General features: G+C 43.7%; 1 protein-coding gene across 2 annotated transcripts in view; it reads right to left on the reverse strand.

The window, feature by feature from the left end:
* Positions 1-20,756, reverse strand: part of MYOF (myoferlin) — a 144,501-nt gene that overhangs the window by 93,122 nt on the left and 30,623 nt on the right. For both annotated transcript variants that reach the window (XM_058671953.1, XM_058671952.1), the window contains exons 4-5: positions 5,565-5,673; positions 2,841-2,928 (exon numbers count right to left, since the gene is read on the reverse strand). In XM_058671953.1, the coding sequence (XP_058527936.1) occupies positions 2,841-2,928; positions 5,565-5,673 (197 nt within the window). The remainder of the gene's footprint in view (positions 1-2,840; positions 2,929-5,564; positions 5,674-20,756) is intronic.

Genomic DNA, 20,756 nt, shown 5'->3' on the forward strand with positions numbered 1-20,756 from the left:
TAAGCATTTTTTCATAGCTGAATTTATTTCATTCCATTAACTGTAAAATCACTTATCTGGAAATTAAATTTAATCCAATTCAAAAAACATTTGCTGATATCCGTCTTTTATGCATGTGGTGGTGAGAAAGGCATGGTTTTACTGCCAAGGAACTTACAGTTCAACAGAAAGATAAGCTACATGCATGACTAACATATCACCCTGAGCTGAATATAAGTTCCTCCAGAAAAGGCCTAGTAAATTATTACATGGGAAACTATTTCTTAGTGAAAGGACTCATTGAACTATGTACTCACATTCTTAGTGCCTAACAGTGTTTTCAAGGTCATACTCGCTGAATGAATGACTTGTATAGTTAATGAAAGAATATGTGAGTGAGGGATGGGTAATGGATATGGTTCCTTTTTTTTCAGGTAGCACTGGTGAGTGGAGTGAAGTGCATGGTTTATTCAGCAGTGTTTGATACATGTATGACTGCTAAATGGGATGTGGGACAGATTGGACCAGTCTGCTGTACATACTGGCAAGCACGGGAACTGGTGTAAGGGGAGGGACTGGCAGGGGTTATTGGGAGTTTCCCCCAACTAGGCTGCAGCTCCCACTAGTGTACATGAGGGCTGAGTGTGCAGTGGGAAGGATCGGGCTGGGCTACAACACCCATTGGTTTGTGTAGAAGACAGGGCTGGAGGCAGAATTGGTCCAGCAATTGGAACCACCAGCATGTACATGCATAAGCTCATTTTGGCAACGGACTATGCTGGACCCTGTACTGGCAAGCACACACAAGATTCTGGTTTGGGATCACTTCAGACAAAGTTTCTTTTGGGATCCCCCCAACAGAATTGCTGAATTCAGAATCCCAACCATGAACAGAATTGCAGGTTCCATGGTCTGACTGTGGAGTGTGTGTGTGAAAGCTGAGCATCGTTAGTGGCTCAGACAGAGCAATGGACAGCATATGCAGGTGCAAATGGTAGGTGTGGTAGTACATTGGAGCCAGTGGAAGACACATGGTACCATGACAGAGGACAGAACAAATTGATCAACTACCCCAGCCAAGTGTTGGCAGTGACTGTCTGAGTAAATGGAGACTGAAGGATGGACTTCTGGAGTGATTTTATCGTGTTTGGAGTGGTGAGATGGGCAGTAATTCAGAACAGTTGAACTACTGAAACCTCATGAACAGAACCCTCAGACCATATTCCACACTGGGGGCCCTGGGATGGGTGGTACTGGATGGCTGGACGCAGCATACAGAAGTGTTTGGGAGGCTGGGTGTGGCTTCTCTGCTTGTCTACCTCACCCCACCTATCTTGCTTCCCCCAGATACAGGAATTAAAAAAAGAGAACGTGGAAATGCTGATCTCACCCATCTTCCTGTAGCCCTTGACCCTTATCATCCTAATTAACTATCATTTAAAATAAGTAATAAAAAATAAAAAATAAAGCATTTGGTCATCTCAATTAAGAACCAAATAAGGTCATTCATTTCTAGGTATTCTGCTCTGAAGAGGAAACAATTTCAATAGCATACAGAATGTGCTATTCAGCAAGCTATACTTACATACCACCAGGAATTGTTTTTGCATTAACAGCAATAATAATTATGTCTATTACTGTAGCTATTATGGGAGGTCATATACATTGCTCTCATTTAATTGTCACATAACTGATGTGGTTACATTGCTTTTTAGTCAGAAAGCTGAGATTCAGAGAGGTTAAGTGACTTAACCAAGCTCCCATGGCTAATAAACGAAAGATATAGAATCCATTATAGGGCAAGCTGGCCCCAGACCCTCACTTTTATCCATAACATCACAACCTCAGAATAAAAACCACGTCTTATCACCAAAGCTGGATCAGAGTGCCTGGAGTATAAGAGCTGTGTCTCAAAGCACTCATCAGGCCCAGCCCTGCACCATGCAGCAATGCACTCAATGAATCCAGAAACCTACTTAACAAAAGTGCTGCACGAAGTCTATCACTTTACTCTTTTTACTTGAATAAGCCACAGTGTTTTTGGTTTTCTTCCCCCAAAGTCTGGGTGAAGGGGTGACATAAAAGTGTCCATTTAATATTTTGATGCTTGGAATAGTGTAAACAGAAGGAAACTATCTTCTATGTACTTGGTTGAATACTGTGTTTCCCCCGGTCCCCCTACTCCTGCTTGCCCAGAATCTCAGCCTAGTACTCTGTGCAAAAGTAGAGTCTTTGAAGATGTAACCAAGTTCAAATAAGGTCATACTGGATTAGAGTGGGTTCTGGTCCAGTGATTGGTGGGAAATAGGAACACAGACACAGGCAGAGAGGACCAGGGTGTGACAACAGGAACAGAGATTGGAGTGTTGTGTCTAAGGTCAAGGATCGTCAAGGGTTGAGGATTGTTACCAGCATCTAGGAGAGAGGCAAGAAACAGACTTTCTCCCAGAGCCTCCAGAAGGGAATGACCCTGCTGACACATTTATTTCAGACTTCTAGTCTCCATTACTGAGACAGCTTCCTTACATCTCTAGAGTGGTGCTTTGTGATAGCAGCTGAGGACCAAACCAACAGGGTCTGGCTTGGGGAAAATGGACACATCAGGGAAGGTGCCTGATCTTCCTGATTCAGTGGCTACTCCTAATAACTCCCCAGGTGTTGAATAAAGGATGGGTTCACCCTTCTTTCCTACCTTAAAGGGCTTTCTATAGATAATTGTAGTGTCCTGACTACAGGCAGTGCCACCTGCTTCACCCTGCCCTGTCTAAGTGGGCAGGGAGTCACAGACAGTGTAGTAGTGACAGATAGACTTCTTCGGGATCCTCTCCCTGTATGTCTTTATAAATTCTGGGCTGGCTTACCTGCCAGGCCTGGCATGCTGGTACCACTTGGGTTATCTGGATGTGGTGCTGAAGGTGGGTCATAACCAATCACCAAGTCAATAGTTGCCTGGGGAAAAATAAACATTGCAGATAGAATCAGCACAGGGCACTGAAACATTACAGTCCATGCACATCAACTCAGCAGGAGTCAAAGTCTTAAGTGGGATGAGCGAAGGGCCACGAAACAAGACCAAGAAAGTACAAAGTTTGCTATCTTCCCAAAGTCAGCCACCATGGAGTGTGGAAGGCACTACCTGTTCCAGGTTGCCAAGTGATAAAAGGAAGCTTCATGAACTAGAGCAAAACTACGTGCAACAAGTGTGAACCTGTAACCAACCTCCATTTCCTGCCTCACAAGAGATAGTTATTTCCATGTGAAGTTTCGTGTATGTATATATCTAGATACAAACACACATACACATATACATTGATATACATACACACATACATATGTGTACATATACTTTTGTGTTTCATCAATCTATGAGATTTTAAAAAGTTTTGCTAAGGAAAACCAACATAAACTTGGTTTCATTTTGCCGAACACTCACTCACAACCACCACTTACTATTAAAATAATTTCATAAAAGAGAGGCATTTTCACACCAAAAATAGTGAGCTCAAGATAAAAGGAGTTCCTTAGAATTAAGGATAGCACACGCATATGTACTTACAAACAGCAACTTACCAGATACAATATAGGACACAGTGTTTGGGACGTACCTACACTAAAAAACTATTCATTACTCATTTGAACTTCAAACTCAAATTGAACAGGGGCTGACACTGTGTCATAGCAGGATAGACTGCTATTTTGGTGGCCACAGACACACAGCATTGTCCTTTTTTTTTCATTTATTTGCCTGCTCACTGGTGCCCATTCCCTCATCATGCAGTCCATTCTGTGACTTAGAACTACTGATCTAAGAGGCTGGCGCTGTGGTGTAGCCGGTAAAATCACTGCCTGTGGTGCCAGCATCCTATATCAGTGCCAGCTTAAGAAGCAGCTGCTCTACTTCTGACCCAACTCCCTGTTAACGTACCTGGGAAAGCAGCAGAGGATGTACCAAGTCTTTGGGCCCCTGTCATATATGTGGAAGACCTGGTTGCAGATCAGCCCTGCTATGGTCATTGTAACCATTTCGAGAGTGAACTAGAAGATGGAAGACCTCTCCCCTCTCTACTCTAACTGTGCCTCTCAAAAAAAATTTTTTTTAAAACTACTGATCTAGAAAACATGAGATAAAAAATCGCCCCTGTGAGAGTTACACAGCATATTAAGGCTCTTAACAGCAGCATCAGACAGCCACATACAGTAAGGACCAAAGCCACAACAGGAAGATCAAATGCTGGGAGTACCAAGGGAAGCAGTTGTCAAACAAAACCTAACAATTCATCTTCTAAGACCCAGATGAGCCCACCGATGGCTCATCTCCTGAGTCAGTGGTTTTCACATTGTCTTCCAAGTAACCCTAGAATTGCTAGAGGTGTTTATGGGACATTCCCCACCCCAGGTAGAGGTGAGGGCAATCCCAGGGTGGAGACCCTTCTCACCCCTTACTTTATTCCAACACAGCTGATTGTGTCATTTCAGGATTCTATTCAGGCTTTCCTGTATGCTTAATGAAAAGCAATGGGAAAAGTCACCAATTTGTACCATCCTTTCTGAGAACCATGTTTCTTAGCCAGGTTTTGAGCAGAGAAATGATAGCCAATACTTCAGATTTTTGCCTTTCTGATTAGAAGGCTGATTCATAGCAGATTTCTAGACATTTTCTCATGAATAATGAGAAGCCTCGCCTGTATTTTGCCCCTAAAGTTGTCCTCTTTTAATGTAAATTTCTCTTCCTTTGCTCAGGCTTCTAAGCAAAACAAGTCAATTGGAAAATGATGTAGGTAGTGGGCCAAGCATGGAAACTTCAGGAACACTTGTTAAATCACATGAAACCTTTAACCTGTGACACTAGAGCTGACTTCTTTTTTTAGAAGCATACTTGCCTGTACCTACAATGTCATGAAGCATTTAAGTAGTAGTAAGCCAAACTTTTAACTGTTACTAAAGAATTACACCACTGTGGTAATATGGGGAGAAATGGTGAAGGGAAAAATGGTGAGGTAGTGTTGGGAGGGGGTGGGCAGAATGCCTATACCTACAAAACTATATCACAGAAAATAATCATTTTTTAAAGAAAAAAATAAATTTTGTTACCAAAAAAATAAATAAATAGCTTCCAATTTTCCAATTAAAAAAAAAACCAAACTTGGTCTCACATCAGACAACACTAGTAAGTACCTTTTGAGAAGCCGTAATGAGAAAACAAGCAGCTCTTGGTACAATAATAAACATCTTGGTTTTTCAGAATAGTATTAACAAGCAGCCTTTTACAGAATATTTCAAGGAATGGTTGAATCACAGAGTTACAACCACATAAGCATGCCCATAGGGCATGCCCACAGAACTATAACAGGACAAGTCCCACTCTATGGATTCTGTCATAGAAAATCTAACTGCTTAATTTGCTTGTTCTGCGGTCAAGAATCTAGGATAAGGTCCATGTAATGGACCCATGTAACAAGGACCCATTAATCTCAAGATTAAATGTCTGTTTTAAGTATAATGAATTAATTATCCATCCACACTCTGTAAGTAGCACTGCTTAACCATCTGACTTCTCAACCATTCTACAAGTGGGAAAAGCTCACCCCAGTGTCTTGTCCCCTTTCATTTAGCAGAGAAATCAGTTTGTATGGCAGAGATCTGCTCTGGTCCCCAGTCAGATCCTTCAAGGCCACGGTTGCTGAGCCGATTAACCTGCAGGGAGACAAGAAAGCACACATAGCCTAAGCAGGAGGCCTGCTTCCCTCATGTCACAAGATCGCCAGGTCCCTCTTTTCATCTGGCATCATTTACACTGCCTAACAAAACGGGAGCCATTTTGTTCTCACCCTCACAGGGCACTCTGGCTGTAAACATTTCTGTCACCACTCACCTTAACAAGCATTCCAGGAGCCAAACTAGTGCCTATGACATTTCAGCAATCATGAATGACATAGATGAATGTATACTTAGGAAAAACCTGAATATAACCCCATTTCCTCCATCCCCCAGAATCCAAGAAGAGCGAAAGATGGGGCAAAATTCAATGAAAAGGCAGCAGCAGCAGCATTCTTTCATGGACATTTCAAGGGACCCATAAAATTCCATCCATTCTAAAAATGATCCTTCAGGGAGACCTTCCCAAAGTGTCAACAGACTTATAGGTTACCGATGGGGTTAACTTAATACTGTAAATACTCTGGAGCAACTTTCAGAATCTACACGTCTAATTCTTGCTTACTGGACCCCAGCAGTTAAAGTCAGCCTCTTCCTAGAGCCCACCTCTGTCACACTGTATGCAACATCTTGGCTCTGAAGTCTCCGTGTGGCCCAGCTCACTGCAGTGAAGCTCCCTAGAGCCTGTGATTGTTCCGGTTAGGGTAGAAGAGTGCTTATTCTAACACTAACAGAATGGAAGAATAGCTAAATCTGCACATATGGAAATGAATATCCAAAATATTTCCGTTTTAGCCAGGGCACGTGATCCAAAATATTTAGATGGTATATATATCCAAAGAGTTAGTCACTATGAAAATATATGACATATGAAAAATTATCTGTAAATTGGAGGTTGTTGTGAAATACGATAAAAGAGAAGGCAAACTGGAGAAATTCCTTTTGTGAAATGCAATCAGCCTAGAGAGTGACTGCAGTACAGAACTGAAAAAACAGAAGTAGATGAGAATCTTTAAATGTTACTTTTATCTTACTTACATTTGCAGTAATTTATACAAATAACATGGCATGACAGAACAGAAAGTCATTAGCATAAAATAGAAAACTAAGCATCAAGTCCTTAAAGTGTTAGAAGAAATGCCTTAGACCAAAAAACACAAGGTAAAGGAACCGTAGCTGAGTATTTTTAGGGAATTCCAGGCCTTCAGGAGAAAAATAATAAAAAGGAAGCTCATCTTATGGAGAAATCATTCATTTTAAATTTTTTTTCAAAAATCAGGAAGTGGAAGTTGATGTCAACATAGGGGCATCATTTTTGTGGCAACAGATGTGTATTCATATTCTCCCCACATAGACCTCAGAAATGGAGTAGGGTGCACAGCTGGAATCCATAGCCCAATACCAACACTCAGTGACCTGACATTATTAATAAAGAAATGACTTCACTGTCTATGAAGAGATACACCAGGGAACCAAAAAAAAAAGTGCCTGAAAATTGATTAATTATTTTGGTACAAAAAATCTTTTGAAATCCATGTATATTTTTTATGATAGGCATTTAGCAGGACTTTTTCAATATCTGTCATATTACACATTACATTGCAAAAGACCAGGAAACTGCTATTTCCTCCAGTTTACCCAATGCGATTTGTACATGGTTTCTTGGAAGACTGCACTTTCTCATAAAAACCATCACATGAAATGCTCAAAAACAGTGAGAGTCTCTTCTCTAATATCACAAATAAAACTTTCAGTGGGAAAGGGAAAAGTTAAATTTCATCTCCAGTGGGACAAGTGAGCTTTTCAGTCCTTTTAGATCTATAAAGAACTTGGGTCTCCTGATCAATGTGGAGAAGAAATGGGAGCTTTGGAGAACAGGATTTTAAATGAACACATTTATTTAATGCATTTTACTCAATTAATTATATGAAGTTTTCTTATCCATTCAATGTTTAAATATATATTCTTGATTGGCAGAGACAGAAACAAGGTTAGATCTCCCATCTCCATACAGGTTATTCCCCAAACGCCTGCCACAGTCAGGGGCCTAGACATCCAAGTGTGTCTCCTCCAAGGGTGGCAAGTGCTTGAGCCATCACCTGTTGCTTCCCACAGTGCATATCGGCAGGAAGCTGTATTGGAAGTGGAGTCAGAACTTGACCCAGGCACCCTGGTACGGTATGTGGACACGTGGAACTGCTGTGCCCAGTGCCTGCTCCTCACCTGGATTTTTATTCTCCTGCCTTATTGCAAAAAGGGATTTCAGGAGATGCCTTCAAAAAGTTCATGAAAAAAATGTTATGAAAGATGCATGAATTTTAAATTTTACAACAAAATGAACATCTTGTAATCCCATTTTCCCCATAAATTCTTTGGCGTACCTTCACATGGGTCTGTCTTACGCTGATATACCAAAACCTCTGAGGTTGGGTAACTTGGCTCCCAGCTTTGGAGGCTACAAGCACAGGATCTGGCAGCCCCACTGGTCTGGCCTCTGGGGAGGGCCTTCTGACTACATCACAGCATAGATGGTGTCAGGGTGGAAGTGCATGTGAGAGGGAGAGAGCAGTCACATGGTAAGACAGGAAGCCAGAGAGATTCAGGGATCTGGATCTTTCTGTAATAATTCATCCTCTCAGGAAGTAAGCACGCTCCTACGAGAACAACAGTATTCCCTTTGAAGGGTGGATTGAATGACCTTGCACTAGGTCCCACCTCTTCAAGTTTCTACCACTAAAGTCTCCACCTGGAGACTAAGCTGCCAGCACATGAACCTTTTGATCAGGGAGGGGACACAGTCAAAACACATGCAATCCACAGTAGAGGTCTGCTCATTAGTCCATTCCTTCCAGATGATTCTTACATAAAGGCAGTACCTCTAAAATCTCACTTGCCTCTCTCCACTCCCACAGAGTGTGAGCCTGAAGAAAATGCTCTTCCTTCATTTAAAAGCAGGACAGTAAGCTGTGGGGCTCTTTTTTTTTTTTTTAAGATTTATTTTTATTGAAAAGTCAGATAAATAGAGAGGAGGTAGAGACAGAGAGAAAGATCTGTCCGCTGAGTCATTCCCCAAGGGGCCACAATGGCTGGAGCTGAGCCAATCTGAAACCAGGAGACAGGAGCTTATTCTGAGTCTCCCCTGTGCAGCTGCAGGGTCCCAAGGCTTTGGGCCATCCTCTACTGCTTTCCCAGGACACAAGCAGGGAGCTGGATGGGAAGCGGGGCCACCAGGACACAGAGCTCAGCACATGCAAGGTGAAGACTTTAGCCACTAGGCTTCCATGCTGGGCCCCAGCTGTAGGGATCTGAATAGTTTTTAAGAGCTGTAGTTGGAGCTGGTGTTGTGGCATAGTATGCTAAGCCTCCACCTGCAACACCAGCATCCCATACGGGCTCCAATTCCTGTCCCAGAAGCTCCATTTCCAATCCAACTTCCTGCTAATGGCCTGGGAAGGCAGTGGAGGATGGCCCAAGTCCTTGAGCCCCTGTATCCATGTGGGAGACCTGGAAAAAGATCTTGGCTCCTGGCTTTGGACCAGTCCAACTCCAGTCACTGCTGTCATTTGAGGAGTGAATCAGCAGAAGGCAGATCCCTGTCTCTCCTTCTTTCTCTGTAACTTTGCCTTAAAAAAACAAACAAAAACAGCAAACTGGAAACTGGCAGGTTTTGAAGTCATCAGACTGATATTCTGAGATACCTGCCTTAAAAGATGTTCAAAGAAACAGACTTTATCCATAATTCATAGCCTAACTCTCAGACCGAAGAGTTACACACTTAAATGTGTGCAGATTTGCTTTAACAAAGTCAAAATGACCTGCATCTCTAGCCTTACTAAATAAATCTGCCAACACACAGTGCAGTGCGCTGGGATGATGTGCAAAGAGGCCTCGCCTGGGGTTGGAGCAACATTTCTCCACCCCGGCACCGATGACCTCTTAAATTAATTATGTGTTGTGCAGGGGATCTGTTCTGTGTTTTGTCAGATGTCCAAAAGTACCCTTGGCCTCCACTCATCAGATGCCAGTAGCAGCCCCTTCCATTGTGATCTCCAAAAAGAACCCCATACATCGCTAACCGGCCCCAGAAAACAAGTGCTGTCCCGGGCATATCTCTGTGTCAGCTGTCTCCGAGGCCTCGGCTAAGTCATGGCAATTCTCTGAGCTCATTTCAGCATTTGCAAACTAGTGGAATAAAGTAAATCATTCCTCAGACCATTTTCAGCTGTAAAAACCCACTCCTAGAGTTGCAAAGGGTATGTTTTTTGCAGATGTCTATTTAGAAAAAGTTAAATATTTATTTTTCCTTTCTCTTAAGGTTTTTGCTATCTAATTTAGAAGAGGGGAGAGAATCTCCTAGAATACATCTATGTCCAACAATCTAGAATTCTAGGCAGAGTCTCTGCCTTCTAGAATGTTGGGCTATAATGTCATGGATCAAAATTATTTTACACACGGTATCAAGCGAATAGCCCAGCAATGTACCGAGTGATAGGTAATGCAATAGGGAATGGTGGGGCTTGTGGCTGACTGGTGAACAGGCTTGTTCACAAAGTCCAAGTATTGACCTTTTAAGGACATGAATGGTTCAAACTCTTCCTCTGTTTTCACCCCAGGGGAGGGGAGTAACTGTTTGCTGACCAAAGATGGAGTGAAACAGAAAAAGCCCATCATAAAGGCTAACCTGCTTCTTCTCTGAGAAATGTTAGTCTCATTGTGTAGGACTTCCTTCCTCAACATACAATCCTGATGCCTTCGTAAGTGAGGCACAGGAAAGGTGGCATTTTCAGCTGGAAGCACAGGTTGCGTGTTCAGCTAAAAGCCAGGGAAGACTTAAATCCCAAAGCCATTTTACAGTGAGAATGAATTGAGGAGGAAAAACTGTCCAAAACAACCTCTCAGAGCTTAAACTGAGAGCACAGGAGAACATTCCCTCTGGGTAAGTCTGGGCTCTGAGTGACTCCCTGGCATGCCTGGCCCAGCCTATTTTCTATGGTGTTGCCTGGATACAAAATACTGTAAAAAAAAACTGGAAAATGATGACTTGGCCTCCTACACAGGCGATCAGAGCATTTGGGTCTGACCCCAATTTCCTTTCAAGGAGGCGACACTGAACCTAAAAACCCTTTTCCTTCATATTACTAAGGCTATAAATATGCTAGGATGTAACAGCAACAGCAAAGGGGAAGCCTTCTCCTGCCTTTTTTTCCTTGAAGAATAAAAGTCTCCTTATGGACCACACCCACCACTAAAGCAGACCGGACCGCAGTCTCTGAAGAAAGTTTACAGAAAGAGAAACTTAAGGTCTTTATACTCTCCAGCCTCACTGAGGAATTAATCAACTACAGATGCCTTCAAAAATAAAAAAGCCAGCCATGCTCCTCTTTCCTCAGTTTCTGAATGTCAAATACTTTTGAGTTGTGTTTCCACACAACATGGAATGAATTTGAAACAATGAGAGGAGTGACTTGAAAATTGGATGTTTATGACTGGGGGAAATCAAAGAGTTTCACAACAGGCTAAGTTTCAGCTTAGAAATTCAAGTGTTAGTTAAGAAGTCCTTTAACTTTTTCTTTCTTCTTAAAATACCACTTGTTTAAAAAATGCTCCTCCCCCTGCCATTAGCCTTGCCACAAATGTTGACAGCCTCATGCCTCTGCAATGAGTAAGGGCCACGCAGGCTCAGGCACACCACGTTGTTCAGTGCAGCAGGGACACAGCCCACAGGGATCACTGGAGGAGGGTTACCAGAAATCCTTTCACAAAGACAGATACGGTGGAGGCTGGAAAATAAGCACATGGCTCTGCTCCAGCTTCCAGAGCCAGCATCACTCTGCTCCTCAAGGGGAATGGCAACCCAGGAGGAATGTTCCCACTGGCTTCCAAGCTGTGCCCAGATTCCCTTGGGAAAGCCCCAGGAAGACAGACCATGATGGTCACCTCTGGAAGCACTGGGTTCCCAGCTGACAGAGCTCTGTAATTTTAAGGAGGCCTGTGCAACCTGTGAGGTTCTGAGGCTGGGACACTCTCCTCTTCCTCACACGCTTTCCTCCCCTGGGCCAGGATTCGTCAGAGTCCTCCCTGATCTCCAGTCTAAAGGTGGCAGAGCCAGGTGTGGCCCCCATGATGAGCCACACTGTGGCAGGGGCAACTGACCAAGACTCTTTGCTAGGCCAAACTACAGCCATGTTCTTGAACATTCCCCAGTTCATCCATGCACTTCTTCATGAAATCCAGTTTCAGCTGAGAATCCTGCTTAGTTGGCTTAACAAGAGCCCCTGGTCCTTGACATCTGCTCACCCTCCATTGCAGGTTGGTGATTCACCCTCTACCATCTCTCCTGTGAGGTCTGATCAGCTGGCTTCTCTTCAGCAAGAATCCTGTCTAGTTGATTTAACCAGAACCCCCCTCCGCAGCCACCACTGCTACCTCCCACATATACCCTTGCATCTGTCATTTTCTCTAGGTAATTTTCCTTCCACTCACCCTTACCCCACCCTTTGGCTGTAAATACCACTTGAGCCCAATCTTTTTCATCCAGTGTGAGACTGTGTGGTAGCAGCCCCTGTCTCTGTGGAATGGCCCCAGCCTGCTGACCAGGCTTTAGCCAAGGCCACTGAGTAGTGCCTTTCTTTGCCTAGCAGAGGAAGCAGATCACACCACAGAAAAACCTAGTTAAGGCAAAATCCCCACAAATGGCAGCTCCTCAGTTCTCCCATCACCTTGGACCCCCTCACCCTGGCTGAGTGTCTGGGTTATCTCCCAGCCTTGTCTCAGCACATGCTTCCCCACAGTGTCTTGCGGCAGAAGCAAAGGGCGTTGTAATTCCAGGGACCTTGAGTCAGATCGCAGAGGAGTCTTACACCAGGAAGTCTGAGCAATGGCCTGAACCAGGGACTCTCACAGGGAGCCTGTGGAAGGTGGAGATGAGGAGGCCACTGGCCAGGCAGGCTCTGGGGAGGGGAGCATGTGGAGCTGAAAAAACTTCTGATGAGTTTGGAAGTCCAACGATAGAGCCAAATAGACAGGAGTGAAGAAAACTCCATTAAAATCTATATCACAGGCCTAATCACCTGTGCTCTTCCATGGCTTCCTCTCCTCCACTGAATGCTAGAACTAACGGAGAACCCTGAGGCCTTTTTTCCTGTCCATGCAAAGGGGTGTGAGTTTTTCAGAGTTAGAAACGCTAGTCCTGAACTGTGGTTCCTATACCTACTATGCCCAAGCCATCCTTGCACTTTTAGCAAACTCCTCAAGCCCAGACCTCGGACTTACTGCCCCAGTGTGAAGTTTGTGCAGAATTGACCTGATTCTCAAAGCTACTCTCTTTCTGTGGCAGTTCCTGCCATAGAGGATGTCTCCTGATAGCTGAGTCAAGGGCTGCATGCAAGTCCAGGTCTTCTTATCAAAGGCTTCTTGGTAGAGGAGACCTGAAGCCCATTACCCTGTGGCTGCAGAGCTAACTGTCATTTGCCCTCTCACTCTCTTGATCATTCATATGCTTGACACTTAGTGAGCAATTAGAGCCTGGCATAGTGATTGAGATCACAGAAGTAGGAAGACCTGACTAATCTGGACTTAGCCTTGCACCACAGGCTGTGTATAGGCTAACTATTCCTAGTCTCTGCTTTCTCATCTGTAAATGGGGCACAATGACAGCTCTTACTTAAGGTATTGTTGTAGGGATTAAAAGGATGATGTGGCACATGCTTTACTGTCACTTTTTACTATTCTTTCAGATGCCAATCTAGAAAAAAAATTGGTAGAAGAACAAATGTCCAAGAATGGGACTCTAGGCCAATACAAACAGGAAATGCTGATTTGAACCCACATCTAGACTAAACCATAGAAAATTCAGTATAGTGATTCAGGAACCTGCGCAAGCAGGCATGAACAAACTCATGAAAATCTTACTTAACTATTCACTTCTATACAACCCCTGTGCATTTTTTATTTGAAAGGAAGAGAGATAGAAAAAGATTTCCCACCTATGAACTTATTCCCTAAATGCCTCCAACAGCCAGGGCTTGGCCAAGCCAATGCCAGGAGCCTGGAACTCAATCTAGGTCCCCCATATGGGTAGCAAGGACCCAACTACTGGAGCCATCATCTGTCTATCTGCATGTTCCTCTCCTAAATGCCTTCAATAGCCAGGGCTGGGCCAATTCAAAACCAGGAGCCTAGGAGTCCATCAGGATCTCCCATATGGGTGGCAAAGACCCAAGTACCTCAGCTGCCTTTCCAAGCATATTAGCAGAGACATGGGTTGGAAGCAAAGTGGCCAGGACTGAGACCAACCTTCAGATATGGGATATGGATGTCCCTATCTATGGATTAATCCAGTGTCACAGTGCTGACCCCAAGAATAAGGTCATAGATCTCATTAGATGCTTATCATAAAACAGTCCCCTAAAGAAATCCTTATACAAAAGCATCACTTAGACCAGCATATACTCCCTCGTCACTCTGCTATCTCCAACTTCCCCTGCTTTATTCTTAGTTCTAGTACTCATCACGATCTTGTATCCTGCATACATATTTGTGGATCATCAGACTATAGTACAATGAAAGGCACAGGGAACCCCCACTGTCTAAACCATTATTCAACACACAGTAGGTATTAGTAAATACTTATGGAATGGACACATTAATTGGTGCATCAGTGCAGGCTGTCCAACAGTCTTTCGACAGCTAAAAATTTCCCTTCCTAAGAAGCCATCTTACAAAAGGCAGTGACAAGGTAGACTCTTATTATGAAATGCTCTCTCTTTCAGCCTCTCTGAGTATCTTTCCCTGAGTATGACTCACCCTCACTAACTCACAAGATCCTGAGGGATGTATTCAGGCCCGTGATGCTGCCAGACAACACTGTTTAGCTTATGCAGGATCCAGAGGATCCAAATCATCTTGGATCCTGTCCTGGTTTTTCTGCCTACTAAAAATATGCAGCTAAGAAGGGATCAGAGCAAAGTTCTGTTTCTGAGTAACCTGTGCTCTTGGTTTGATTTCCACCCAGGCTGAGAAGCTGCTCCAGTCAGCAGAGTTTACCTCAGCTCCTGGGCTGATCAACCCCATTCACCACAGCCCTTAGAGAGGGGACAGCTCAACCAATCCCACCATTGGGCATTCACAAAGTCAGGATTAAGCCTCAGAACTAGAAGAAATAGAAGCACTAAAAGCTTGAATACAAAAACTTTGGCATATCCAGAAATGAAAATTTCTTTGAAGTAACAGTACACTTGCCCCCACCAAATTCATCTCATTCCAAACCATGCTGGTGAGAACAGTCCTTCTCTTTCTCTGGCTTAACAAAATCTTTGATTAGGAAATGAGCACATTTCACAACCTAAGCTTGTCCTTTTTCTGGTTAATCCGAGAGCCTTCTGGATCTGTGCATATTATGGTTTCCTCTCATGTTCAAATCCTAGCACATGGCCCTCAATACACACACAGGGAGGGAGGGTGGGAGGGAAAACATGAATATGAACAAACCTTGGAAGGTCTGAGTTCTGTGTAAGAGGATTTTAACATACCTAAGTTTAAGTGTTTTTAACATAGCTAGGTTTAAGTGTTTTCACTTGAAGGCCTGGGTGACCCTAAGGAATTTGGTCACCATCTCTGAGTCACATTTTTCTCATTTATAAACTGGGGAGAAGACTGACTTAGTGTCACTATAAAGATTTAATGTGATTACATGTAGAATAGTTCTAGCACAATCCTTGGCAGGTGGTAAACCCACAAAACACATTTTCCTATTCTGTTCTTTGGGAAATCAAAGTAACCTTTCCTTAAGTATATCAAATTTGCCCTTACGTCTAGAATGTATTGATGAAGAATTGTAATCTCTGTAAGAAAGAAAAGAGACAGAGACAGAAACACAGAGGGAGGGAGAGAGAGAGAGAGAGGAGGAAAGAAGGAAGGAAGAAAAACTTATCAAAAGCCATCCAACAGTAAGTAGCAGAACCCAAATCCCAGCCAACCTCATGATGAGACAGCTGGCCACTCGCCCACTGTCTTATGTGAGAACTTGGATGTCTTTCCTTCTTGGGACATTATCAGGGTTGTTGTTATCTCTTTACTTGCAATATGGCCAGACAGATGCCTTGCACAATGATTTATATTAAGTTGCAGCTTTCAACTTTGCATTTATATGAAAGTAGAGGTAACAGTGGTTTTGCACGCACATGTATGTATATACATATGCAAGGGGGAAAAACAGCCACAAATGCAAACTCAGAGATAATCATGATCATTTAATCTCAGACATTGTAACTTTCACCTTGTCTCATACGGCCTTTTTCAGATCTTTCATGTCTACCTAATCTGCTTAAGCATTCTTCTAACTTCTTTATGCACTATAATAAAAATGTCTCTTCTTGCTGCTTATGTCTACTCAGAACACCATCAGTGGCATTTCTGGATCTATTGATTGTTCTTTCTGCATGTTACTGAGGTAAGCTCCTTCTCCCTGCAGTATCAGTTTTCCACTCATGCTAGTGAGAACATAAAGCATCCCCAGCTCTCCGTGAGCCCTAGAGACTGTACTGTTGGCCTCTTTCAGGTTGATTCTTTCCCCTACATCCAAGATTTTCCTCACTGGTCAGTGCTCAGCCAAAGATACAAGGGGAACTTTCCATAAATCCCTTAGTGTTTTATGTAGTCATTGGAGAAGGGGTGCAGGGAAGGGGTAGCTTCCTTCTCTTGGCCTTCCTGCCACTTTGGCATCTGTAGACTCCTTCCTGACTCTTTCCAACTATGGAGGACTGCCAGGACCTGCCTTGTGCCCTCTTGTCTGCATTGTAGCTTGGCAAAGAAACTCCCTGGGCAGTCAGCTGCACTCACCTCCCTTCTCTCAGGGACTGCTGTCCTGTGCCAGCCTTGTACAATATCTGACTACTACTGTTACATATTTTTCCCTTTTAGTCATGTCACATGGGAGAGTAAATCTGGTCCCTATGATGTCATTGTAGCGTAAATCGAACTTCCAATTTACAGATGCATTCTGAGGCCTGCCAGGAGAGGTTAAGTCAGTTGCCCAAGGCCATCTCTTGGTAACCAGTAGAACTGGGTCTCTAACCAACTTATGTCAGGTTCTAGAATCCCAGCCTCTAATGGCTATGCTCTACTGCCTTCACACACACACATCCCATGTCACCCCCACCCTAAGCACAGGCTTCAGTGCCAGATCTCTTGTCCAGAGGGCTTGAGCTTTGTGAGAGTAGTTCCCCTGACCCTGTGTTCTGATCCCATGGCAAGTTAAATTCATGTTGGAACCAGAAAGGTGTTCCCAAGAGCTGAGGTGGACAGATTCTACATAAATGACCCTATGATCAGTAGGCTGATAAAACAGCCACAAGGTGCTTTGTGAACGTTAAATTCCATGTGTGTAGTAGATCATGAACTCACCTGCTCACCTGAATATATATATTGAGAGCCTCCTATGTGCCAGGCACTTTACCAAATGCTAATGTTACAGCACTGAACAAGACAGATGTGAAATTCACTGTCTAGCAGAAGAAAAACAAAAAAGGTTGAAGAGACACAGATAGTGGTGACTGCTTTGCTGGATATAACAGATGTACAACAAAACACACACCCTGAATACTTATCTGAAACCCAGTCCTAAGCTCTACCAGGCCACATGGACACCCTCCACCATCCCTGTTCTCTTGAGAGCTCCCTAACAAGAAGTGCACTGAATAAAGCAAGCGGAACTATATAATGCCAAATGCTCAGTTTGGAGACAAGATTTTACATGCATCTCAGTTTGAGGAAAAACACATTTCCTGCAGAAGGAACAGCAGATGCAAGAGCCTTCTTTGGAACCTCTTCCTTCTCTTGGGTGTGCATAGTTATGGGGACACACACACACACACACACACACATCTGTACTCCCACATCTTGTATCCCTACATGCTCAGTATCCTGATGATGATCATTTTGTAGAAACAGGAGTGGAGTGGCAGTAGGTCCCAACAAAACTGTTCGTGCCTCTGATCTCTCAACTTCTCAGTCATGATGAAGATCAAATGAGATGAGATACCATCTCTGAACCTATCTCTTCTCCACAGGAGAATGTCACTTAAAAAGTTCAACAGGACAAGATACCTACTTTAACTTTAAACTAGGGAAGAGCTTATTAAAGTTACCCACAAAGTTACCCTTATCAAAAGTATCTTGCTTTTGAAAGTTATCATTTTTTCAAAATTAGAAAAAAAATTACGTTCATTTTAGCAAAGACATAATCAAAAGTTTCTAGTTCAACATTAAAGTCGTTCAGTACATTCTGACATATACCTGCTGTGTGACTTTGAGGGAAGCTGTGAGGATTAAATGGGATAATGGATGAGAGGAATGGGCATATCCCATGGCACCCTCCAAGTTTTAGGTGATGGCTACTGCCTGTTTGTGCTGTGGTCTTAGACAGCTAGTTCAGGTCGAGCTTGAAAGCCACACATCACCCACCAACTTGGTCCTTTCTGCCCACCTGTGATGCTCATCTACCACCACCCGGAACCTGAGAGGGGGCGGGACTGCATTATTGTGTAACCACTCCATTTGCAAGCCCCCATGATAGGAAGGGGCTTGCTCTCTTGGTTGTGTGCTTCTGTCGTTCTGGCACTCTAACTCTTGACCTCCCCAGTACCTGCTTGTTCTCTGACTTCTTATAACAGACTCCAAGGACAGGTAGCCCCTGAACATGGCCATTGTATGTCTGTATTCCTCACCCTCTGTTCACTGATTGGACAAGTAAGAGAAGACGCAAATGTCAAAATGCTTTGTATTTCTAATCTGTGCACTTTTAAGAGTTCCAGGACAGGTGAGGCCTAACAGTAATGGAAAGTGGACAGAGAAGCCAGGAAAAGGTTAACATTTGCAGCTTTATAAGTGTGTCCAGGTTGTTCACTGTGTGTCTCTAAGGATAATTTATATTGTTGGAGAAGCTGGGACACAGATCTTCAGCTTAATGCATGGGTTTCACGGTAATGACCATTTATTTGTTCCTCACAGGGTTTCATTCAGACTGGATTGCCACATGAACTTGTCATTTGCTTACTTCTAGTGGGGTCTATCACCACCAATTTCATTGGTTAATAAAGACTCCTTAATACATCCTACATTTGTCTGGTGTGATCTCTCTTGTATCCCACAACAGTTTACAGTGCCCATTCTTCAGACTCTAGGAAAGCCCTTCTGCTTAGACATCTCAGCTCAAGATATTATCTCCTGTCCATCATGTGACATGAGGCTCTTATTCAGCCTGGAAAGCTGGCTAGACAACCGTAAAATGAGGAAGAGCAGTGACTTCCCTGAACAACTCAACAACTCCTAGCACTGGGGAGGAACTGTGCTGCTGTGCCAGCCAACGCTGTGAGTGCCAAGAATGGTGCCAATGCTGTGAAGAGTGCCAGTGCTCTGAGTGCCCAGAATGGCTTGCCTGGTTTGCCACAAGCAAACCCAGGCCCTTAGCACTGCTTGATGACTGGCCCTAGGGCAGCAGAGGGAGAGTGTGTGTTTACATAGCCAGCCTCCATGGCAACAGGCAAATTAACCAGTAGGACATTCCTTAAAGCTATGAGAGGAATCCCCAGCCCCACCCTGCACTTGCAGGTGAGAGAAGCAAGAGCAGTGAGCAAATCCTGAAAGGCTAAAATCTTAGAAGAGCCAAGAAGAAAATCTGGGGCCAGATTTCGGACCAGTATGTAACTTCCAAATGGGTTTTAAATTCCTTGTTCTAAAATGTTCAAGCAATTAGACCAAGGTCTGTACATTGTTAAGCGGGTACTCCAAGACTAATGAGGAGAATGCAGGCTGCTTTGAGCACAAAAGTCTAGGAAATGGAAGGACCTTGTCATCATGCACTGTTCCCGACAGAGCCAGCTCAGGGTCCAGGGCAAGAGAGGAAGCAACTCTAGACTGCAATCCGCAGGACAGAGAACTAATCTCTCATTTGAAACAGTTTCCCCAAAGACCCTTCCATTTTGTTCATTGCTTCAGGTAAGACAGCGATAGTCTCAGTTGAAAAAATGTTGTTTCTAGGAAGAGAACACAGTTCATGACTAGTAGCCAATCCCTTGGACCAGTTTTTCAGGAAAGCATCTTGAAGCAGGACGTTGAAAGATAGAGCCCCAGGAGTAAAAGAATTAGCAGAGGGTGCAGGATGTGCCTCACAGGACAGGCTGGAATGAGTACCGTGGTAGAACCCTGGGCTGCAAGGACAATGAGTGCCTGAGAAACATCAGAAGAAGGAAGATGAGGAAGGAAGCCAAAGATCTAAATGATAAAGAACAGCTTCACATTTTGTCTAGAATTTACATTTTCTTATTGGGCCTAAAAATTTTCTCATCATCATTATCCCATACCAGATGCTTGTTGGTACGTAACCTCAGCGAACACCATATCACCAAGGGCAACATGTCATGGTAAGATGCATCAAGCCCTACCCTTGACAAGAACCCTCTTACAATAGGATGCTTTGTGTCTGTGCCCTCAAGAATTAGAGAAGCATCCAGGCTCAGATGGACTGTACATCAATGCTATATCCAGAAATGCATGCAAACATCTTAAGGGACAGCCAGGGCAAGCCTTCAGGCTCAGAATTTGTCCTGTCCTCATCACAAATGTCATCTGAGGGACCCACAGTGTCTTTGTATGTTTCACATTGCATGGCCTCCAAGTTTTTTCTCTGCATCCTAACTGATTCTTCCATTCAGTCTCAACACAGCAAACTTGAAGAATACATCCAAAACTTAGATTAGATCATACTCGGACTTCTGCAATGGAGCCTTACTCCACCACAAATACAGTCCAAAACCCACACCATGGCCCACAAAGCTGTATGCATAGCAATTTTGCTGACCTCACCTCTTTTACCCACTCTCTGCTCTCACATTCACTGTGCTCCAGTCAGGCTGCTTTCCCAATACTTCAAGGACATTTCTGCCCCAGGGCTTCTGCACCGACTCTTGTCTCAGCCATACTCCTTACCCCATGGACAGTTGCATGACTTGTTCCTCTGCTTTATTTAGTTCTTGGCTCAACCATCACTTGATCATTATGTCATATTTAACTGGAGCTCCTTGCAGCTCCTACCCTGGACCACTCTCAATTCTTTTACTTTGTTT

This window comes from Ochotona princeps, chromosome 13 (assembly GCF_030435755.1).
Source record: "Ochotona princeps isolate mOchPri1 chromosome 13, mOchPri1.hap1, whole genome shotgun sequence".
NCBI lineage: Eukaryota > Metazoa > Chordata > Mammalia > Lagomorpha > Ochotonidae > Ochotona > Ochotona princeps.